Source organism: Nicotiana tomentosiformis, chromosome 5 (assembly GCF_000390325.3).
Source record: "Nicotiana tomentosiformis chromosome 5, ASM39032v3, whole genome shotgun sequence".
NCBI classification, from domain to species: Eukaryota; Viridiplantae; Streptophyta; class Magnoliopsida; order Solanales; family Solanaceae; genus Nicotiana; species Nicotiana tomentosiformis.
In genome coordinates, this window is record NC_090816.1 from 19,267,444 (window position 1) to 19,288,963 (window position 21,520).

The 21,520-nt window shown below is 37.0% G+C and overlaps 2 protein-coding genes across 2 annotated transcripts; one reads left to right on the forward strand and one right to left on the reverse strand.

The window, feature by feature from the left end:
- The first annotated feature begins 10,909 nt into the window (after positions 1–10,909).
- Positions 10,910–11,478, forward strand: LOC104100570 (uncharacterized). The gene is made up of 2 exons (XM_009607828.1): positions 10,910–11,128; positions 11,230–11,478. Exons 1-2 carry the CDS (start codon positions 10,910–10,912, stop codon positions 11,476–11,478), a joined length of 468 nt encoding a protein of 155 aa, XP_009606123.1.
- Positions 11,479–19,205: 7,727 nt separating this feature from the next.
- Positions 19,206–21,193, reverse strand: LOC104100561 (protein PYRICULARIA ORYZAE RESISTANCE 21-like). Its single transcript, XM_009607821.4, has 3 exons — positions 20,931–21,193; positions 20,574–20,655; positions 19,206–20,309 (listed from the first exon to the last, which is right to left on the reverse strand). The coding sequence occupies exons 1-3, from the start codon at positions 20,952–20,954 to the stop codon at positions 19,450–19,452; spliced, it is 966 nt and encodes a 321-aa protein (XP_009606116.1). The 5' UTR covers positions 20,955–21,193; the 3' UTR covers positions 19,206–19,449.
- Between the last annotated feature and the right edge of the window lie 327 nt (positions 21,194–21,520).

Sequence of the window (21,520 nt, forward strand, 5' to 3'; positions counted from 1 at the left end):
CTCTTGACTTATCATCGTCGTCCACATCCAACATCATGCCCAGGTGATTCACGCCCTGCATCAGATTCTGCACCTACTGCGGACTTGTCTCCTCTTAGTCAACCAATTGCACTCCGCAAAGGTGTACGATCCATACTTAATCCTAATCCCCACTATGTCGGTTTAAATTATCATCGTCTGTCATCACCTCATTATGCTTTTATATCTTCTCTGTCCACTGTTTCTATCCCTAAGTTTACTGGTGAGGCACTATCTCATCCAGGATGGCGACATGCTATGATTGACAAGATATCTGCTTTAAATACGAGTGGTACTTGGGAGCTTGTTCCTCTTCCTGCAGGTAAGTCTACTGGTGGTTGTCGTTGGGTTTATGCAGTCAAAGTCGACCCGGATGGCCAAGTTGATCGGCTTAAGGCTCGTCTTGTTGCAAAAGGATATACTTAGATTTTGGGCTTGATTATAGTGATACTTTCTTTCCCGTGGCTAAAGTAGCATATGTTCGTCTTTTTTTGTCCATGGCTGCTGTACGTCATTGGCCTCTTTATCAGTTAGACATTAAGAATGTTTTTCGCCACGGTGATCTTGAGGAAGAAGTTTATATGGAGCAACCACCTGGTTTTGTTGCTCAGGGGAGTTTAATGGTTGTGTGTGCAGATTGCGCAGGTCACTATATGTTTTGAAACAGTCCCTCGAGCTTGGTTTGGTAAGTTCAGCACAATTATTCAGGAGTTCGGCATGACTCGTAGTGAGGCTGATTACTCTATGTTTTATCGGCATTCTGCTTCTAATCTGTGTATTTATCTAGTGATTTATATTGATGATATTGTTATTACTGGTAATGATCAGGATGGTATTACTAATCTGAAGCAACATCTCTTTCAACACTTCCATACTAAGGATCTGGGCAGATTGAAGTATTTTCTAGGTATTGAGGTCGCTCAGTCTAGTTCAGGTATTGTTATTTCACAGCGGAAGTATGCCTTAGACATTCTTGAGGAGACTGGAATGATGGGTTGCAAACTTATTGACTCTCCTATGGATCCGAATGCTAAGCTTCTGCCTGGATAGGGGGAGCCTCTTAGAGACCCTACGAGATATAGGAGGTTGGTTGGCAAATTGAATTACCTCACAGTGACTAGACCTGACATTTCTTTTCTGGTGAGTGTTGTAAGTCAGTTTATGGATTCTCCCTGTGATAGTCACTGGGATGCAGTTGTTCGCATTCTTCGGTATATAAAGTCAGCTCCAAGCAAAGGATTACTATTCGAGGATCGAGGCCACGAGCAGATTGTTGGGTACACAGATGCTGATTGGACAGGATCACCTTGTGATAGACGTTCTACGTCTGGATATTGTGTTCTAGTAGGAGGTAATTTGGTCTCGTGGAAGAGTAAGAAACAGAATGTAGTTGCTCGATCTAGCGTTGAAGCCGGATATCGGGTCATGGCTATGGCGACGTGTGAGTTAGTTTGGGTCAAGCAGTTGCTCAAGGAGTTAAAGTTCGGAGAAATTAACAAGATGGAACTGGTGTGTGATAACCAAGTTGCTCTTCATATTGCGTCAAATCCGGTGTTCCATGAGAGGACTAAATACATTGAGATTGACCGTCACTTTGTCAGAGAAAAAATACTTTCAGGAGATATTGTTACAAAATTTGTAAAGTCGAATGATCAACTAGCAGGTATTTTCGCTAAGTCTCTTACTGGTTATTGTATTAGTTACATGTGTAACAAGATCGGTACATATGATGTGTATGCACCGGCTTGAGGGGGAGTGTTAGTTTACAGATATGTATAGTGTAGTCTTGTCCCACATTGGAAGAGGAGTAATATCTCCTTGTAGTGTATAGCTATAAATAGAGACCTCTTGTATTGTATTTATCATCCAATATCAATAACATATTTTCTCCTGTGTCTTCTCACAGTCTTCTTTCCCCATACTATCCTTAAAGCAATTATTCTATCCCCACCTCGTTTTATCTATCTCACAGTACTATAATTTATAACCCGTGTTTGCTATCTCTCTTGTTTGGATAATAGATGCTTGAATAGAAAATAGATCTACTATAGGAATTTGTGTTAGTTAAGATATGGGAAGTTTTGTGTCTTCTCTTTCTAAATGCATTTTACTTCTTTTAGTGCTTTCTCCAGAGGTGTTTAGAAAAAAGAATGTGCAGGAGACAAACTCTGCTAAGTAATCTATCAGATCTTGCATGTTTGAGTAGTATCCTTTTTGCTGCTAAGATGTTTAAGTATTATGCTTTATTGCTCCGCTTTCATGAATTATGGTTTGCAGTGATTTTATCCACTGTTGGTTCTCTAGTCACTTCCTTCTGTGATGGCTTTTTGCACCTGTTTCCCATGGTTATTGACTTATTTGCGCCTTTGCTGTTAGAATTGGTGCAAATCCCAGTACAGTGGAATAACTAAGTTACTATTCGGATGGTGTCACAGATAATTATCGTCTATTATGTGGTAATCTTGGGAATGAGGTGAATGATGATGTCCTATCAAAAGCCTTTTCAAGGTTTCCAACCTTTAATATGGCTAAGGTATGTTCTGTTAGATCATTTTACTTTTCCAATAGTTTTAAATTTTTATGTTTTTGATTGGCATACATGAGAACTGGTATATCTGGTCATGAAGGGAGATATTTTTGGTCCCCTAGAAGTTTAATTCTTTTATTTCTTTTCTTGCATCATATTTCTACATCCTGAACATTCAGAAAGCTAGAAATCCTTCTAAATGCATAGACATCTAGTGATAGTCTGGGTACGTCTATAGTGGTACGCATGCATCTAGTTTTGAGAGAGACTTCTTCTGAATGATCAAAATTAAAGAGAACATATTAGTAGTATCATCGTAGGATCAAAAATTGTATTCCTCAGGTTGTATGTTTGTGTGTGTGTGTGTGTGTGTGTGTTCTTTTCTTGTTTTTTCGGGTGGGGTACACTGCAAACATGCATGTTGACTTAGTTCTGTATTTTAATGTGTATTTGCATAAACTGAAGAAATAAGCCAATGAAAAGGGTGTGAGATATTGCCAGTTTTTGGATGTCTAAAGCAGTGAGCATCTAATCAAGATTGTAGATTAGTTGCATCTAATTGAGAAGATTGTAATGGTGGTGATACCTTACCTCATTGGGACATAGTCTACTGGTAATTTGTTTATTGCCCGAAATTGCAGTCGAAATGTGTTATATAGAAGTGTAGCTTAGTTACCTGATAAAAAAAAGAAGTGTAGCTTAGTTATATTTCAAGATCCATCATGCTGATATTATTAGGCCTGAAAAGAAAGAATAGAAAAAAGGGTATTTTATATTCGCCTTGCTCTCTTCGAACTTCATTGTATAATTGTATGTTGTAGCTTACAAATTTCGATAACAAAAGGGTTCTACAGTTCATGTTGACAGGTTGTGAGAGACAAGCGGACTGGTAAGACCATGGGATATGGATTTGTGAGTTTTTCCAACCCGTTAGACCAGGCTGCGGCACTTGAATAAATGAATGGTAAGTTATCTGTTAATCAAGTATTATGAATGTTGTGTCTCTTATTGTGCTTAAGGTACTGCAGCATAATCGATGTATTAAATGACAGAACTTGATCCTTCTCAAAAAAAAAAGGAGACAGAACCTGATGTAGTGGGTCTGTCACAGTTACATGATTAGCTTTTACTTCTTCAAGACCCATCACTCATAAATGATAGGGGTGGTAGCTTTCAGTTGGATCTAACAGTTCCCTTGATATTACATCTGGTTGATGCCACTTTGATGTCTTTATATCAATTATCAAATGATTCGGGTTGATATAAAGAGTGCCCTCTATTAGGCCACTTGGTTTTGTATTTGAACGTGCAATCCTTGTCCCCTCCCCCTTCCCTCCCCACGAAAAAGAAGGAATAGTGAAGGAAACAAGTAACAGAACTCTGTACTGAAAACAACATTTGCGACTGCTTCTGAAGTCAGTTCAAGCCGAGAAAAAAATCAGTGAGAACAGAACAACATCAACCAAACTTGTATGCGTGAATTTCATAAATCTGGTTTCTTGTGGAGTTCGCAAAGTTTGGGGAGGGGGGAGGGGGGAGTACATGAATGTCTGAAGTGGAAGTAGTTTTAGTTATTGAATTTGTGTAATATTATACCCAGATGCCTGATGATGTGGTAATTCATGCTCTTTTCAGGGAAGGATGTTGGAAACCATCCGATTAAACTTCGCAAAAGTAAGTAGCAAACCGTCGATTGGTGGAAGGGGAGAAACTAGTAGTTGTTTTGGAAACTTGGGTTTTACAAGATATCTGAAGAGTACATACTTTCATTAGTGTATCGGTAAATATCAAACCTAGTGTGGGTTTACTGAGGATGATTAAAGCTTTAATCTTAGTTGGTGGTCCCTTTGCTTCCGTATTGTTATGTTATTACAGGAACTTTGAAAGGTTGCGGCCATTTTAATCTTCTATGGTTAGACTTCTATAATAACATTCTTTCTATGAACATATTTTGTAGTTCCAAATTCACTTCTATTTGACGTTGTTTCGGTCCGCTTAATGTGGCGTACTCTTAAATACGGAGTAAGTTGCAGTTTTGGTACCCAATGATAAACTTTTCTCTTACAGTTTTCCTTCCTAAGACTCTTTACAGATCATGAAGTGCGTGGAAGTGTGATTTCTTGAAGAGATCATTTCTAACACTCATGGCCCCATTCCCATCATTTTTGATACAAGTGTTGGCATAAACAATTTAATTATTAGATCCAGCATATTGAAAGGTATAATCAATTTCTTCATTCTAGGTGATATTAACACTAGCTATTTTTTTACATTTCCACACCACTAGCAGGCGGCAGCAACAACAACAACGACCAACGGCCCAGTATAGTCTCACAAGTGGGGTTTGGGGAGGGTAGTATGTACGCAGATCTTACCTCTACCGCGATGGGGTAGAGAGGTTATTTCCGAAAGACCCTCGGCTCAAGAAGATGAAAAGACGAAAAGAGACAAAAGAGACAATATATCAGTACCATCAATAAAAACTATGTAAATAATCACGACATCACAAGAACCAGTGAATAAATGAAAAGCAGAAATAATAACCAGTAACTAATGGAAGAGTAGTGAAAACACAACATTGATCACTAGCAATCTAAGACTAAATCCTATCAGCCTAGCCTAGCCTCACACTGGTAGACTAAATGAATTCAACTACCTCCTAACCTACAACCTTAATACTCGACCTCCACAGCTTTCTATCGAGTGCCATGTCCTCGAAGATCTGAAGCCTCGTCATATCCCGCATGATCACCTCTCCCCAATACTTCTTAGGTCGCCTTCTACCTCTCCTCGTACCCACCAATGCCAACCGCTCGCACCTCCTTGCCGGAGCATCCAAGCTCCTTCTCTAAACGTGCCCGAACTATCTGAGTCTCGCTTCCCGCATCTTGTCATCAATGTGAGCCACGGCCACCTTCTCCCGAATATCTTCATTTCTAATTTTATCCATCCTAGTGTGCCCGCACATCCACCTCAACATCCTCATTTTTGCTACTCTCATATTCTGGATATGTGAGTTCTTAACTGGCCAACACTCAGCCTCATACATCATGACCGGTCTAACCACCGCTCTATAAAACTTATCTTTGAGTAGCGGAGGCACTTTCTTGTCACACAGGACTCCAAATGCTAACCTCTATTTCATCCACTCACCCCAATACGGTGTGTGACATCCTCGTCGATCTCCCTATCCCCCTGGATAATCGATCCAAGGTACTTGAAACTGCCTCTCTTGGGAATGACCTGCGATCCAAGCCTGACGTCCATGCCCGTTTCCCTCGGCTCGGCACTGAACTTACACTCAAGATACTCCGTCTTCGTCCTGCTCAACTTGAAACCCTTAGACTCAAGGGCCTGTCTCCAAACCTCCAGCCTCTTGTTAACGCCACTTCGTGTTTCGTCAATCAGAACAATGTCATCAGCGAATAACATACACCATGGCACTTCTCCTCGAACATGGTGTGTCAGTGCGTCCATCACCAGAGCAAACAAGAAAGGGCTGAGCGCAGATCTTTGGTGTAACCCCATAACAATCGAAAAATGCTCAGAGTCGCCTCCCACTGTCCTAACCCGAGTCTTAGCTCCATCATACATGTCCTTAATCGCCCTAATGTAAGCAACCAGCACACCTTTAGCCTCAAGGCACCTCCAAAGAACCTCCCTAGGAACCTTGTCATATGCTTTTTCCAGATCAATAAACACCATGTGCAAATCCTTCTTCCTATCCCTGTACTGTTCCACCAACCTCCTAATAAGGTGGATAGCTTCTGTAGTAGAACGACCTGGCATGAACCCCAACTGATTATCTGATACAGACACTGTCCTCCTCACCCTCGCTTCTACTACCCTCTCCCAAACTTTCATGGTATGACTCAATAATTTGATACCCCTATAGTTGTTTCAACTCTTGATGTCACCTTTGTTCTTGTACAACGGAACCACCGTACTCCATCTCCACTCGTCCGACATCCTCTTCGTCCTGAAAATAACATTAAACAACCCACTCAACTACTCCAAGCCTGCTCTACCCACACACCTCCAAAATTCGATCGGAATCTCATCAAGCCTGCTCATCTTACGCATAGCCCCCATGACCTCCCCAACCTTGATGCGTCTGCAGTACCCAAAATCGCGGAGGCTCTCGGAATGCCCCAACTCGCCTAGCACAATATCCTGATCCCCGTCTTTATTCAGAAGTTTATGAAAGTAAGTCTGTCATATCCACTTAATCTGGACCTCTCCCATCAATACACTACCGTCCTCGTCTCTGATGCATCTCACTTGGTCCAGATCCCGGGCCTTCCTCTCTTTCGCCTTGGCCAGCCGGAATAATTTTTTCTCCCCGCCTTTGGCCCCTAGTCCCTCGTACAAACGACTAAAAGCCGCAGTCTTAGACTCCGTGACCGCCAGTTTCGCCTCCTTCCTAGCTACCTTATACCTTTACCTGTTCGCACTCCTCTCTACCTCGCATGTGCTCCCAACTAGCTTCAGGTACGCCGCCTTATTCGCTTTCACTTTACCTTGAACCACTTCATTCCACCCCACTAGCAGGACTTGAGTCAAAATCACTTGCCTCTTTAGAACTTGTGCTACTTGAATTACTTCCCTCATCTTCACTTTAGTTGTGGTGGGGGTAGAATAAAGATAACATTTTCTTATTATATATTACTAACTTCTTGTTGTTGATTCTGCCCCGATTGTCAAAAGAAATAGTCAAATATGGTAATTCACCCCCATGGACTTGAAAATTCGGAGCCTTCTATGATCCGAACTCGCAAAAGAAACTGAATGGAGTAGAAAAACGAGGAAAAAAGTAAAGTTCACATATTTGAAAAGAAAGATACGCAGACCTTACTCATACCCCGATGGAGTAGAGAGGTTGTTTTCAATAGATTCTCGACTTAAGAAAACGAACAAGACAAAAAGAGACAATATATTAGTACCGTTAGCAGAACCATATAAATAATATCATAAGAGCCAGAGAATAAATGAAACGCAATACTAATAACCAGTAAATAAGGCTTGGTGCTATAAAAACGGACGAATAGTGTGAACACAACATTAACCCCTAGCAGTCTAAGACAAACCTTATCGGACTAGCCTCACACTCGATATAAGAAGAAAATGGGAAATTTTCGTAGTTACTTAGGAATTTATAAAATATTCCATAATCTATAACTTGTATTAGAATTATAAATTGTACAACAAAATATAAAAGATACACTCTAAAAATATGGTAGATTACCTATTAATGAGGAATCCTATTTCGAAACGTATCTTTATTTGTCCCTAAAAAATCTCCAATTTATTAATATTGATTACCAAGCACCCACTTGCCTTAATTATCTATGTATTATGCATCAATCAAACCATATCCCCTTGTATTATGCATCAATCATATCATATCCTTACCAAAAGAAACATGCCTTTGTTAGTTTTAATGTTTATTTCTCTCTATTAGAACTCCTATGCTATACACCATCCAAAAATCTCAAAGGATTCCCCAAATTTGATTCTTCTTCACCTCTCTGTCAATGCAAAACCAAGTTCCCCCAAGTTCTTTTATAATATAATATTGTATATTTTTTAATATATACATGATATATATAATACTCTGTGTAGTATATTTATTAATAATATTTTTTTCACTTCAGTGTTTGTATATTGTATATTATATATTATATATATTATTGTATTTTTTAATTATATAACATACATTTTGTACAAAAAATATACAGTATACAATATATTAATGAAAAAATAGGGAAAAATTAATATGATAGATACTTTTAGATGAGAAAGAATCTTACGAGAGATATATTAGGATATATTTTAGGTGAGATAATCTCAAGAGAAAGATATTAGAAATATGAAAAGTTGTAAATTTTAAAATACATTGTATTATATGTAATTTTATCAAAGCAGTTGTATGAAACTTAAATAAATATTAGAAAGGTTGTATTCTACGTAAATTCCTCTAAATTTGGGCTCACTCAAAAAAGCCTCTATTTTTGAATTAACAACACTTCCTATAGCATTCTTCTGCTCACTGATACACTGACTAATCTGTTTTTCTAATAAAATTCACACTATATGTGCATCACTCACAAGACCATTATGTTGATTTAGGAAGAGTGTAGCTAGAGCAACTACAACAATAATAATAGCCAAGTGAAATCCCAATTCCGAGTCTCCTTTCATTGTCCTTACCCGAGTCTTAGCTCCATCATACATGTCCTTAATTAGGTGCATACTTTTTTTAAAATAATTCAGCGTAAAGGCTCTTTTATTGAATAAAGAATATAATATCTATTAATTTGTATATTTTTTTAACGGGAAATATTTTTTTAATAAGATAGAGAATATTAATTTGTATATTTTATTAATTGGCTATAGAATGCCAAAAATTTAAAAAGAAATTTCATATTTAAGTTATCAGATGCCATAAACTAAAATTTGGGTTGTTTTGGGTCAATATATAGCCCTTATATTGAACTAAATACTCTTAAGAAAACCCTAAGACATAAGAGCTAAGGCACATGGAGCATACTACGAGTAGTAAAAAACAAGGAGACCACTTGACCAAGTGGATGGAGGAAAACTAGAGGAATTATAATCATAAATAGTATAACCATAATGTGAGCACCTCGCACACAGAGAACAGCCAAAGAGCGAATATGGCAGGATATTTAAAACAGGGGAAACTCTGTTATATAAATGGAGAAAGACACCATCGTGATTAGTGCGGTGCCGTAAATCGCCCTAAAGTTATAAACAAGTACTCTTCAGCATCAGAATAACAATAAAATCGTGAGCGATACCCAAAAATTACAATAAAGGACAAAAGAGACCAAGTTAAATTAAGTTGGCGAGTAAATTATAGAACTCTGAGAGCGACATTACGAATTGAGACCAAAGGAGATCCGATCCAATAAGAAAGAAAACAGTGACAAGAAGGGCCAAGAAGCCATGAGAGTTATATAGCTGATAGATGACATTGTAAATCCAAGGAATGACTAAACGGTATTGACAATCTACTAGTAACCATAAGACGTAAGTGCGAGGAGGATAGGGGAGATAGGAGCTATGAAGGAAAAGGGACTGCGACCAATGAATCCGTGTGAACGTATGTGGTAAACAATAACCTTCGAGAGTTAAATCTGATATTATATAAGAGTATTTAATTCAATATAACTTCTATAAACCTTGTGATTAATATACATTCGCCTTTGATGAATACCTCAACAAAAGACAAAACTCCAGTTAAAATGTTACAAGCTTAAGATATCTCTACTGAACTTGTAAAATAAAAGAGTAAAGAAACATGCAAAGTTTCGATAAAAATAATTTCTAAATTCCAGTTCCCCTATTCTTGCAAGAGAAATGGCGGCCAACAGAACTTATGATTACCAACGACAAATTTCTGAATTACAAGTAGAAAAAAATGCCTAAAATCATGTGTTTTCGAACTAATTAATTGTACTCTTGATCAACTGAATAGGAGGAGAAGAGGACATTGGCAATGGAACTAGCCAGACTCAAGGTTTCATATATCCGAATAGCAATGACAAAGTTATACCTGTAAAGTTAGCGAATTCAAAATGAGTGTGATCTTATTATATGGGCACATTTTAGTTTCTTTTTGTATATATACATATAATTTGAGCCGAAAGAAATAAGCTCAACTGAACTCACCAATCGATCTGCCTGTGGTAACTGTTGAGATGTATGGCTTGTAATGATTGTACAGTGTGCTATTTAAGTAGTAATGTTTTAGAACGTTAGTTAAGTGAACTAATGTTATAGTTGTATAGTTAGTTAGTCAGTTATATTAGAGTTAGTGGAGGTTAGAATTAACATGTCAAGACAAGTTTATAAATATGCTTGCACGAGTCATTTCTCGTTTGGTTTTTCTGTTAATAAGAAAAGATATTTTTCCTCTCGGTTCTTTCTCTCTCTATCTAGAAGGTTCTCTTGAGTGAGCTTCAATCACTCATCAATGGCAAACCTAGGGTATATTTTAACATGGTATCAGAGCCCGGTTCACTACGATTTAAGTTGATGAGTCTCTGAATTCTTCAATTTCCTCTTCAATTCTTCGTTTCTCCTTCTTCTTCGTTGTGTTCTTCTCGGTTGACACTTGCTCTATTTTTTTAACCCTAATTCCTTTTTTATTTGCTCTCTGCTTTTCAAAATGGCCATCGATAGTCCTCAAAGTACAGCTGGTACATCGCATGCAAACAATCAATTTCTTGGTTGTAATGATCCACTGTATGTTCATCCATCTGATACACCTGGTGTTTTACTTGTTCCGCAACTGTTGATGTGGATGAAAATTATTTAGAATGGAGTCGGTCTATGAAAATGTCACTGTTAGTGAAGAATAAGCTCGATTTCATTAATGAAACTTGTGTGCAAGAGGATTATGAGAAACATCCATTTCGATTGCATCAGTGGGACCAATGCAATACAATAGTACGATCGTGGATTATGAGTTCTGTTGCAAAGGAATTGAGGCAAGGCATTGTGTTTTCATCAAACACTAAGAAGGTTTGGGAAGCCCTAAAGAACCGCTTTGATAAGGTAAATGCTTCTAAGATTTACCACATGGACAAGGAAATTAGTGTTTGACTCAAGGAATTTCTAGTATGTCAGTCTATTTCTCAAAGTTAAACGACTTATAGGACGAATTTGAGTCAATTATCTCTTTCCCTGGCTGTGACTGCGAAAAATCTAAGACTTTTGTTGAGTTTCTGCATACACAAAAGCTTGTGAAATTCTTAATGGTGTTAAACGAGACCTATGCACCACAGAGGAGTCAAATTCTGATAATGCACCCTATACCCTCACTCAATCAGGCATACTCGATGCTTATTCAGGAGGAAAGTCAGAGAATGAGTAGTGGACTTGACGAGCTCGAAACACATATTTAAATTATGCTCTCTAGTCAAAGAAAGTATAGTATAATATCGTATCCACAGGGATTGGAGTTAAACAATATTTTCTTAGTTTCTAGCTTGATTTCTATCCAAGAGAATCAACAATTGAGATTTATATGATTAATAACTAAAATTAACTAAGAATATAAAGCTATTGACGAATGACTATCGCAACAAATGTAAGCAAGGAAGTTATCAGTGGGAGAAAATAGGGGTTGATAGGATAGGTGCAAGATAATTTTTTGAGATCTAACTCTAGTTAATTCACTTCTAATGTTTAAGTGAGTCTCTCGAATTCACTCAATTATTAGTTCAAACGTTTAGTAGAAGCTCCTCTCTCAATTAAGTCTCAACCTCACGAGATAAACTAATTTAAGCACGTGAAGATATGCAAGAATGTGTAGTGGATTGGTCTTTAGGAGAATCTCTCTCGATTATTCTCCTAAATAGGTTTAATCAATGGTTCAACTAGCTTCTTTCGATTACTAAGAAGAATTAATGAACTCACCCAATAACATAATGAAAAATATCACAAGTTATGCCTCTCTCGATTACATGAACAAATGAATATAGATGCAACAATGAAATCATCCAAAAATACTTCAATACATAAAACTAGAGTTATAATCCATAAATAATCATCAATACACCCAATCCATTAAACCCTAAAGAGAACTACTCCATAGATATGGAGCAATTCATCATAAATATAATTAAAAGATAGGAAAACATAAATTTGATCCAAACTCGGGTCTTGAGTGAGGAAGGAATGATGAAATCCTTGTGCTTTTGCTCCTCCCAATCCTCCTTGGCCTCCTTAGGTCTAATATGTGTCAAAAGTCCAGGAAATAATATTTTTATACCAAGTAGGATCGGGCCCAGACGAAATCACCTTCTCCTAGCCGAAATAGGAAAATTACTCTGTAAAAATTGCACAGGCGTGCCGCATAGGGCGACGCGCCATGCGGGCATTAGTGGGGAAATCCAGAGAGTTGGTTCTAACGGGCAGCAGGAATTTGCACAGTCGCGCCACGGCAGTGATGTTTTCTCAGAGTACAAATATTTCTTGCGTTTTGACGTCCAGACTTAGTTCTCGACCCCCGAACACGATTCCGGCTTAATCCATTGGGCTTTTACTCAGACTTCAAAGCTCCAAATAACTCAAATTCATTTCATAACATCTACATTGCTCGAAATCACTCCTACAAGGTATAAAACACACAATAAGTGCAAAACACTATCAATTAAAGCTCAAAACAAGTAAAGTGCAGTGAATTAGAGTGCAATAAGAGACTAACATACGAGATTATAGCCTACCATTAGGACTCATGACGCATAATGGAATTCTAGGTAGTACACCTATGGAGGTGGAAAGTAGTCACTTAATTGCAGTTATTGCTGGTTTGAGGCCAAGGAAGAATTTTAATCTACAATGTGACTATTGCTTACAAACTTATAGGATACACCCCCCTCCCAGGTTTCAAATTCAACAATAAAAAGAAGGGAGTGTATGGCAATGCTACTGCAGTTGCACATAATGTGAATGTCGAGGAAGAGATGCAAAATGTTGGACATGGAAATGTGGTTCCCCCTAACATATGTTTCCCAAATGCTCCTACATTTACTGTTGAACAGTATCAGTAGATTCTTAAAACGCTAAGCAAGAAAAAATAATAATAAGTGATGGCCAATATGGCAGGTAAGTCGAATACTGATCAAGCTAGTTGGATTATTGATGCTGGGGCTTCAAATCATATGGCTTTTTCCTTGAATCTATTATCTGGTCATACACCTACACCTACTTTTAAGCCTACCTCAGTACATTTACCTAATGGAGATAGTACTAAAATCACTCACATAGGCACTTGTACTCTGCCTAACTCAGAGACAGTATATAGTGTTCTCTATGTACCTCAATTTCAGCATAATCTTTTATCGGTTTCCAATTACACACGAGAATTAAACAGCTCAGTTCACTTTTATTATGATTTTTGTTTCTTTCAGGACCTCTTCAGTGGCAGGGTGAAGGGGAATGGTAGATACCAAGGTGGCCTCTATATTCTCAACCCTTCAACACCTACTGCTAGTTCCTCTAACTCTACATGTTTGTCTACCTCTGTTCAGAATAAATCAAGTGTTCTGTGGCATCAAAGACTTGGTCATGCACCCTATTCAGTCTTACAGAAAATACTTACCGTAAATAAGCATTTGTGAAAAACAAATTCTTGTGATTGTATTGTCTATCCTTTAGCCAAACAAACAAGATTGCCTTTTCCTAGTAGTGCTTCTAATTCTAATTCTGCTTTTGAACTTGTTCATATGGACATTTAGGGTCCTTATAGAATCTGTACTTTTAATGGCTTCAGATATTTTCTTACTCTTGTTGATGACTATACAAGAATGACTTGGATTTACCTTTTGAGATTAAAGAGTGATGTGTATGTTGTCTTGAATGACTTTCTTAGCCTAGTAGAAAATTGGTTCTCCACCACTGTAAAAACATGCAGATCAGATAATGGCTATGAATTCTTCAATACCCTTTATTCTAGTTTCTTCAAATCCAAGGGTATCATACACCAAAGCAGTTGTGTCCATACTCCACAACAAAATAAAGCCGTGAAGAAAAAGCACAGATACTTACTTGAAGTAAGTAGAGCCTTGAGATTCCAAGCTCACACTCCTCTAAAATTTTGGGGTGATTGCATCTTGACTGCAGTATATGTCAAAAACCGACTTCCTAATGTTGTGTTGCATGGAAAATCTCCTTATGAGATGTTTCATGGTTCTCCTCCTGCTCTTGATCATTTAAGGACTTTAGGCTGCCTATATTATGCCACAAAACCAAATTTCAGTGATAAATTTACTCCAAAATCAATACCAAGAGTGTCCATGGGATATGCCCCTACTCAAAAAGGTTACAAAGTATATGACATTGAAGCTGACAAATTCATAGTCAGTCGAGATGTCATCTTCAAAGAGAATGTCTTTCCATTCAAATTTCCTAGAAATTATTTTCTTTGTAGACCTAATGTTAGTCATGTTTCCTCAGGCTCTTCTTACTTCCCTTCACATTCTCATGTTTCCGTTACATCTGACTTAATTGTTTCAGCTCCTTCCTGTCTTGGATCTACTCCTAGCAAAACACTTTCTCATGTACTATCTGATCCTCCTTCCTTACCAGAAGGCACACCACCTACTCATATTCCAGAGAAAATTCAATCTGCAGCCCCTACTTCTTCACTTTCTGTTACATTGAATCCAACTACAACTCCTCCTGAGAGATCTGGTAGGACCACTAAGCCCTCCATTTGGATGACATACTATGTCCATCCTCCCCTACCATCAACCACTGTTCCTGCTACCTCTTATCCTCTTCAAAATTTTGTATCTTATTCCCATCTTCCCACTCAGTTTCAGTTTTTTCTTGCTTCTTTTTCTTCTGATACAGAACCATCCTCTTACTCTCAAGTCATTAGGGATGATAGATGGATCAAGGCTATGAAGCTTGAGATTGAAACTCTGGAAAATACCATACTTGGAAGTAGTTGACTTACCTAAAGGGAAGGTCTCAATAGGCTGCAAATGGGTCTATAAAATAAATTATAATGCATATGGTTCTGTGGAAAGGTTCAAAGCTAGACTTGTAGCTAAGGGGTACAGTCAGAAAGAAGGTTTAGACTTTCATGACACCTTCTCCCCTGTAGCTAAGCTTACTATTGTTAGAATTGTAGTTGCTACTGTTGTTCTAATTGGCCAGTTTTCAAATGGATGTTCATAATGCCTTTTTAAATGGGGATCTTGATAAGGAAGTATATATGACTCTACCACAAGGATTTAGTAGCCAGTGGGAGACTAAAGTATGCAGACTACTTAAATCCCTATATAGGTTAAAACAAGCATCCAGGCAATGAAATTTGAAATTGACACAAGCCTTGTTGAAAACTGATTTTAAGAAAAGCAAATATGATTATTCTCTCTTTACCAAGACTGTGGATGACAAATTTGTGTTGATACTTGTATATGTACATGACTTGCTCATTACAGGGAATGATTTGGAGGAAATTCAAAGAGCAAAATCTGCACTGCACCAGAATTTTAAGTTGAAAGATCTGGGAGACTTAAGATATTTCTTGGGGATAGAATTTGCTACATCAACTGAGGGCATTCGTATGTCCCAAAGGAAATATGCTCTAGAAATGATTTCAGATGCAGGATTGGCAAGTTCAAAGCCAAAAGAGACACCTATGGAGCAGAACCTCAAACTGACAAGTACTAAGTTTGATGAATGTCTAAAGTCTGAGAACAATGATGAACCTTTAGAGGACAGGGGGAGCTTTCGAAGACTGATTGGCAAGCTATTATACCTGACAATAACAAGGCCAGACATTGTATATGCAGTTCAATATCTAAGCCAATTTATACATGCACCTAAGAAGTCACATTATGAGACAGCACTACATGTGGTTAGATACATAAAGAATCAGCCAGGACTTGGGTTGCTAATATCAAATAGAAGTGAGCAGAAAATAGAAGCATACTGTGACTCATATTGGGCTTCTTGTCCCATGTCCAGAACGTCAGTCATTGGGTATTGCATTAAGCGTGGGAGTTCACTCATTTCTTGGAAAGCAAAGAGGCTGAGTATAGGAGCATGGAACACACGGTTGCAGAACTGGTTTGGTTAAGTGATCTGTTAAAGTAGTTGAAAGTAAATGTGAAATTGCCTATGGAACTATTCTATGACAACAAGGCAGCCCTTCAGATTGCTGCAAATTCAATTTAGCATGAGAGAACAAAGCATATAGAAATAGACTGTTATTTTATAAGGGAGAAGATTCAAGAAGGCTTAACCAAGACCTCACACATTCCCAGCCAAGAGCAACTTGCAGATATCTTGACTAAGGCTCTAGGACACCAGCAACATGACTATCCAAGTTGGGAATGAAAAATATTTTCTCATTCTCAACTTGAGGGGGAGTGTTGAGATGTATAGCTTGTAATGATTGTACAGTGTACTATTTAAGTAGTAATATTCTAGAAGATTAGTTATAAGTGAGCTATGTTACAGCTGTACAGTTAGTTAGTCAGTTATATTAGAGTTAGTGGAGGTTAGAATTAACATGTCAAGACAAGTTTATAAATATGCTTGCACAAGTCATTTCTCAGTTGGTTTTTCTGTTAATAAGAAAAGATATTTTTCCTCTCGGTTCTTTCTCTCTCTATCTAGAAGGTTCTCTTAAGTGAGCTTCAATCACTCATCAATGGCAAACCAAGGGTATATTTTAACAGTAACAATAGATTCTTATAGTTGTTGGCATGTAAAAATCAAGTTGGTAGTGATCAATAAGCAAATTTATTTTAAAATGAACCAACTATATTTTATACGCACTGAGCCCTGCATGGATCGGCGTATAATAGTAATACCATTGGTATTCATATTTGTTTTATTTTCCTTTTTCAAAATTAATATTTTCTTGTCCCTACCATTTTTTACCGTATCTACATAAACACAGGTTTCTGGTAAGTGATAAGATTACATTGAATAACCATATACCCAGGGCGGATCCACCTCCCGAATTATGGGTTCACGTGAACCCGGTAGATTTTGTCCAAACTGTATAAATGTGTTCGAAAAATTTACTAAATATCCATAAATGTTTGAATGTGAACTCAGTTACTATTAAAAATTTAATCAAGATTGTTTCAAAAATCCATAAACATTAAGTCTTGAATCCGCCTCTTCATATAAAATTATAATTGATATCCACTAGGTATTCTCAAATCTTTATCAATTGCAAGCTGGCCATTTTCCAACATTTTAAATCTATCCATAAAATGTTGTTGGATTCATGTGCTATTTTTGCAAGCTGGTGTTAATTTTACTAAAGCCTTTGCAACCCCAACTTGACTTTGAAGTATCCTCGCCTTATCAAAATGGTCCAGTTTTCCTACATATAATAATTGAAATCTTGAAAAGTTGTCTTTTCTAAATGTCATTTCGTGGGCCATTTTTGTTAGAAGCTTGATTTTACAGTTGAAAAGAAGCGAATTTGATACTAAGAAAAAAGTTGAAATGATAAAAACTTTCAATTAATTAAGATATAATAATGCCACTTAAAGAGATTCAATCCACCTCAAATTGATTTTTAAAACAGCAAAGGGCCAAATATACCCCTCTACTTTCGAAAATGGTCTAAGAATACCTCTCGTTATACTATTGGGCTATATATATACCATTCCCGTCATACTTTAGAACAAATATACCCTTATTTTGGATGGAGTGTCACGTGTCAGCACCAGATGAAAACGACCCATTTCTTTTTTTTACCCGATCCGTTTTAAAAAACCTACTACCCGACCCGTTTTAAAATTCAGTTTTTTTTAAGCATATATTTTGTAAAAACTGATTATTTTTTTTGTAAAAATTGAAAAAAAAAAAAAAGGAATTTGCAAAATTTAAAACTGAAAAGAATTAAAAATATAAACTGAAAAGACTTAAAAATATATATTTTGCAAATTCTTTTTTTTTTCCAGTTTTTACAGAATATATAATTTTCAGTTTTTAAAGCATTTTTAAAAAAAATATTTTTTTTTTCAGTTTTTACAAAAAAAAAACTTTAAAAAAACTGAAAAGACTTAAAAATATATATATTTGCAAATTCCTTTTTTTTCAGTTTTTACAAAAAAAATTCAGTTTTTACAAAATATATGCTTAAAAAAAATTGAATTTTAAAACGGGTCGGGTGGTGGTTTTTTTAAAACGGATCAGGTAAAAAAAAGAAATTGGTCGTTTTCATCTGATGCTGACACGTGGCACTCCATCCAAAATAAGGGTATATTTGTTCCAAAGTATGACGGGAAGGGTATATATAGCCCAATAGTATAACGAGGGGTATTCTTAGACCATTTTTAAAAATATAGGTGTATATTTGGCCCTTTGCCGTTTTTAAAATCACCACCTACCAAGTACTACAACTCATTGATTAAGTATTCTAAAATAGCGATGTAAGAACATTTTCTTTTTTCGGTTTGTGGGATTAATTAACTGGATGGGACAAATCTGTTTATAGTAGAAAAAACTCAATAATAAAATAGATAAATATGAAAATAATTTTTCAAGCTATTGATTATCTAGACATTGAACATTAATATTCTTATACCATGTCTAGTTTCTTTTTATTGAGTCGAGTGTGTGAAAATATATTAATTACGAGTAATACGGAAACCCAAAATTTAAGACTTCTATGTTAGGTTTCTAACAGCATCGTTACATCATTGAATATTGAATAGCAATGATTAACCAATAAAGACCAATATAATAGAGATAATAAGCATGTTTTTAATGATACTGTTTTTAATCAAAAACCACTTTCTTAGAACCAAATTGTCTCAACAACAACAAAGAGTTGGCTTCATTATTATTCACTTGCTTTTCATAATTGTCAATCCACTTGAGTTTTAAGAGTTTAATTTAAATTTATACTGCATTGAAATACTCTTAGAGATTGTCACTTTAACATCTCTAAGCCTCGATCAACTCACCATCCACTCGAGACCAACAACAAAAACATATATGTAACGCGGGTCCATATACTCGAGAAAGTAGAAAAGAAATTCAATTCACAAAGTGGTGGATGCTAAATGGAATAATAGATTTAAATTGCTACAACAAAAAATTAAATTAGAAAAAAGAATAATCTTTTATATCATGAAAAAGAGAATGATTAACAAAGTGTTTTTATTATAAAAATATTTAACGAATTATATAACAAGACAGTAAACCAGTCATCTGGTCACCAAATTATTTTCTCTATAAACTTTTCTATTAAAAGTAGGCCTTATGCATTGTTTTTTGTATCTATGATAATAACATGCTAAAAGGTAGACAGATGGATAAGAGCCCAATTAAAAGGTGACATGGGCCCAGACAATGGCCCACAGAATGGGCCCACTCTCTTGTCATGTTTACATAATTGAGCATCCAGCTGCATTCTCTTCACTGAAATATTCATTGCATTTGCTTACATAACAGCCTCTTGGCAGTCCATATGGAACAGGCCCGGGCCCGTAACCATACGAATATATATCGTAGCATGGGCCCGATGGTGGTGCGGGTTGTACTGGTCTTCCATACCAATGATAACATGGGCCTCCGTGATAGCCTTCGTAACATTGCCCACAACAACCATATCCGGGAGGGGGTGGTTGCGGGTATCCTTGTATTGGCATCACTATCACTGGCTCTGGCGCATACGGAGGTGGTGGTTGTGCTTGTGGTTGTGGTGGTGGAGCTACCGGTGCGGGTTTAGGAGCTTCCTTGGGCTTCTCAGGTTCTTTGGGCTTTTCAGGTTGTTTGGGCTTCTCGGGCTCCTTGGGCTTCTCGGGCTGTTTGGGCTTTTCTGGCTCTTTGGGCTTCTCGGGCTGTTTGGGCTTTTCTGGCTCTTTGGGCTTCTCAGATTCCTTAGGTTTCGCGGGTTCTTTTGGTTTTTCCGGTTCTTTCGGCTTCTCGGGTTCCTTAGGCTTCACGGGCTCCTTGGGCTTTTCGGGCTGCTTGGGCTTTTCTGGTTCTTTAGGCTTTTCGGGCTGCTTGGGCTTCTCGGGCTCCTTAGGTTTCTCTGGCTCTTTAGGTTTTGCGGGCTCTTTGGGCTTCTCGGGCTCTTTGGGCTTCTCGGGAGCCTTAGGCTTTGGAGACTCTTTGATCTCGATGCTCTTGATCACTCCCCCTCCTTTGCAACACAATTTGTCACGAATTTTTTCAGGATTGCAACACAATACAGTAATGGTGATAGTATTGGCCTTCTCATCGTACACCTGATCTCGAATTTCTTTTGTCCAAAATATTTAATACCACACACCAAAAAGGATAAAAGAGAAAAAAACCAAACTCAGTTCTCATCCATACATATTCTTGTCCTTATTAATAGTAGTATCCTCATTATTCATTGAAATATAAAAATGAAAAAGTGAACTTTCAAAGGGAAGGAAAAAAATTAAGAAAATGGCATACTTTAGATAAATTTATAAAGAGACATACGTATGTGAAAAATTGTAAAAGAAAATTAAATTTAGAGTTGCAAAAAGAGACTCACGAGGGAATTTGCAAAGAACTTTCTTGACCTTCTTGTAGCAGCTTGAGCATTGAAGATCAACCTTTAGCACCATTACGGTAGTCTATTTCACAAAAGAATTACTCTAAGTTATTGGTCAAGAAATATACTATTACAAATTTAAACAGTGACATAGCCATAAATTCTAAGAGATTTCAATAAATGCAAACATGTCATGCTTGAAATTCAAACATGTTACCTAATACCATTTTGAACCATCTTTGTTAATTACTACACAAACCTTCCCTTATATAAAGGCGATTCGGTAATTTACTTTGTTTGTACAGTATAATTTTCGACTGAGGAGGAAAAATTGAAGGAGATTGAGAGCAAGCATACCTTCTCAGTGTTGTCACCACCCATGGTTTTAGAACTAAGACTCTTCTGAAAGTGATGATAGATCAGAATTCACATAAAAATGAATTTCTTGGTGATAACTACTCTATAGGTGTTAGGTAGGGGGAAATGGGAGGGGAGAAAAGTGAAAGAAAAGGGTTTAGTTTTATAGTATGAATATGAATGATGTAGAGATGGCTTAGGATAGAGAAAGTATAAAGTTAAAATTCATGAGATCATCAATATTGGCTGCCTCTATTGGTGGTGGGGTATATAGGGGGAGTACGCCTTAGATAAATAGCTCACTAGTTTTGTTGTTTTTAATGGTAGTATATCTTGATCCTTTTGTGCATACTTTAACTAAAAACAATAATAAATCCAGTATAATATCATAAGTGCGGTTTGGAGAGAATAATATGTACGCAGACCTTATCTCTACTTTAAGAAGATAGAGAGACTTTTTCCCGAGTTTGTGCATACTTTGACTATTTTGTCAATTAAGTATCGGTTATACCTCTCACTAGGTACAGATGTCGGGCGAAATGCACCAATAGCCATTTTTAAGCCCGTTGTTTAAAATATATCCATAATTT

What these genes read in the sequence shown, in the direction of transcription:
- LOC104100561 (XM_009607821.4), bottom strand. Translation starts at nt 20,954, where the DNA reads ATGGGTGGTGACAACACTGAGAAG. An exon ending in GTGGTGACAACACTGAGAAG is followed by an intron (nt 20,656 to 20,930) that starts GTATGCTTGCTC and finishes TTTGTGAAATAG; the next exon opens with ACTACCGTAATGGTGCTAAA. An exon ending in AGTTCTTTGCAAATTCCCTC is followed by an intron (nt 20,310 to 20,573) that starts GTGAGTCTCTTT and finishes TTTGGACAAAAG; the next exon opens with AAATTCGAGATCAGGTGTAC.
- LOC104100570 (XM_009607828.1), top strand. Translation starts at nt 10,910, where the DNA reads ATGTCACTGTTAGTGAAGAATAAGCTCGATTTCATTAATGAAACTTGT. An exon ending in TAAAGAACCGCTTTGATAAG is followed by an intron (nt 11,129 to 11,229) that starts GTAAATGCTTCT and finishes AACGACTTATAG; the next exon opens with GACGAATTTGAGTCAATTAT.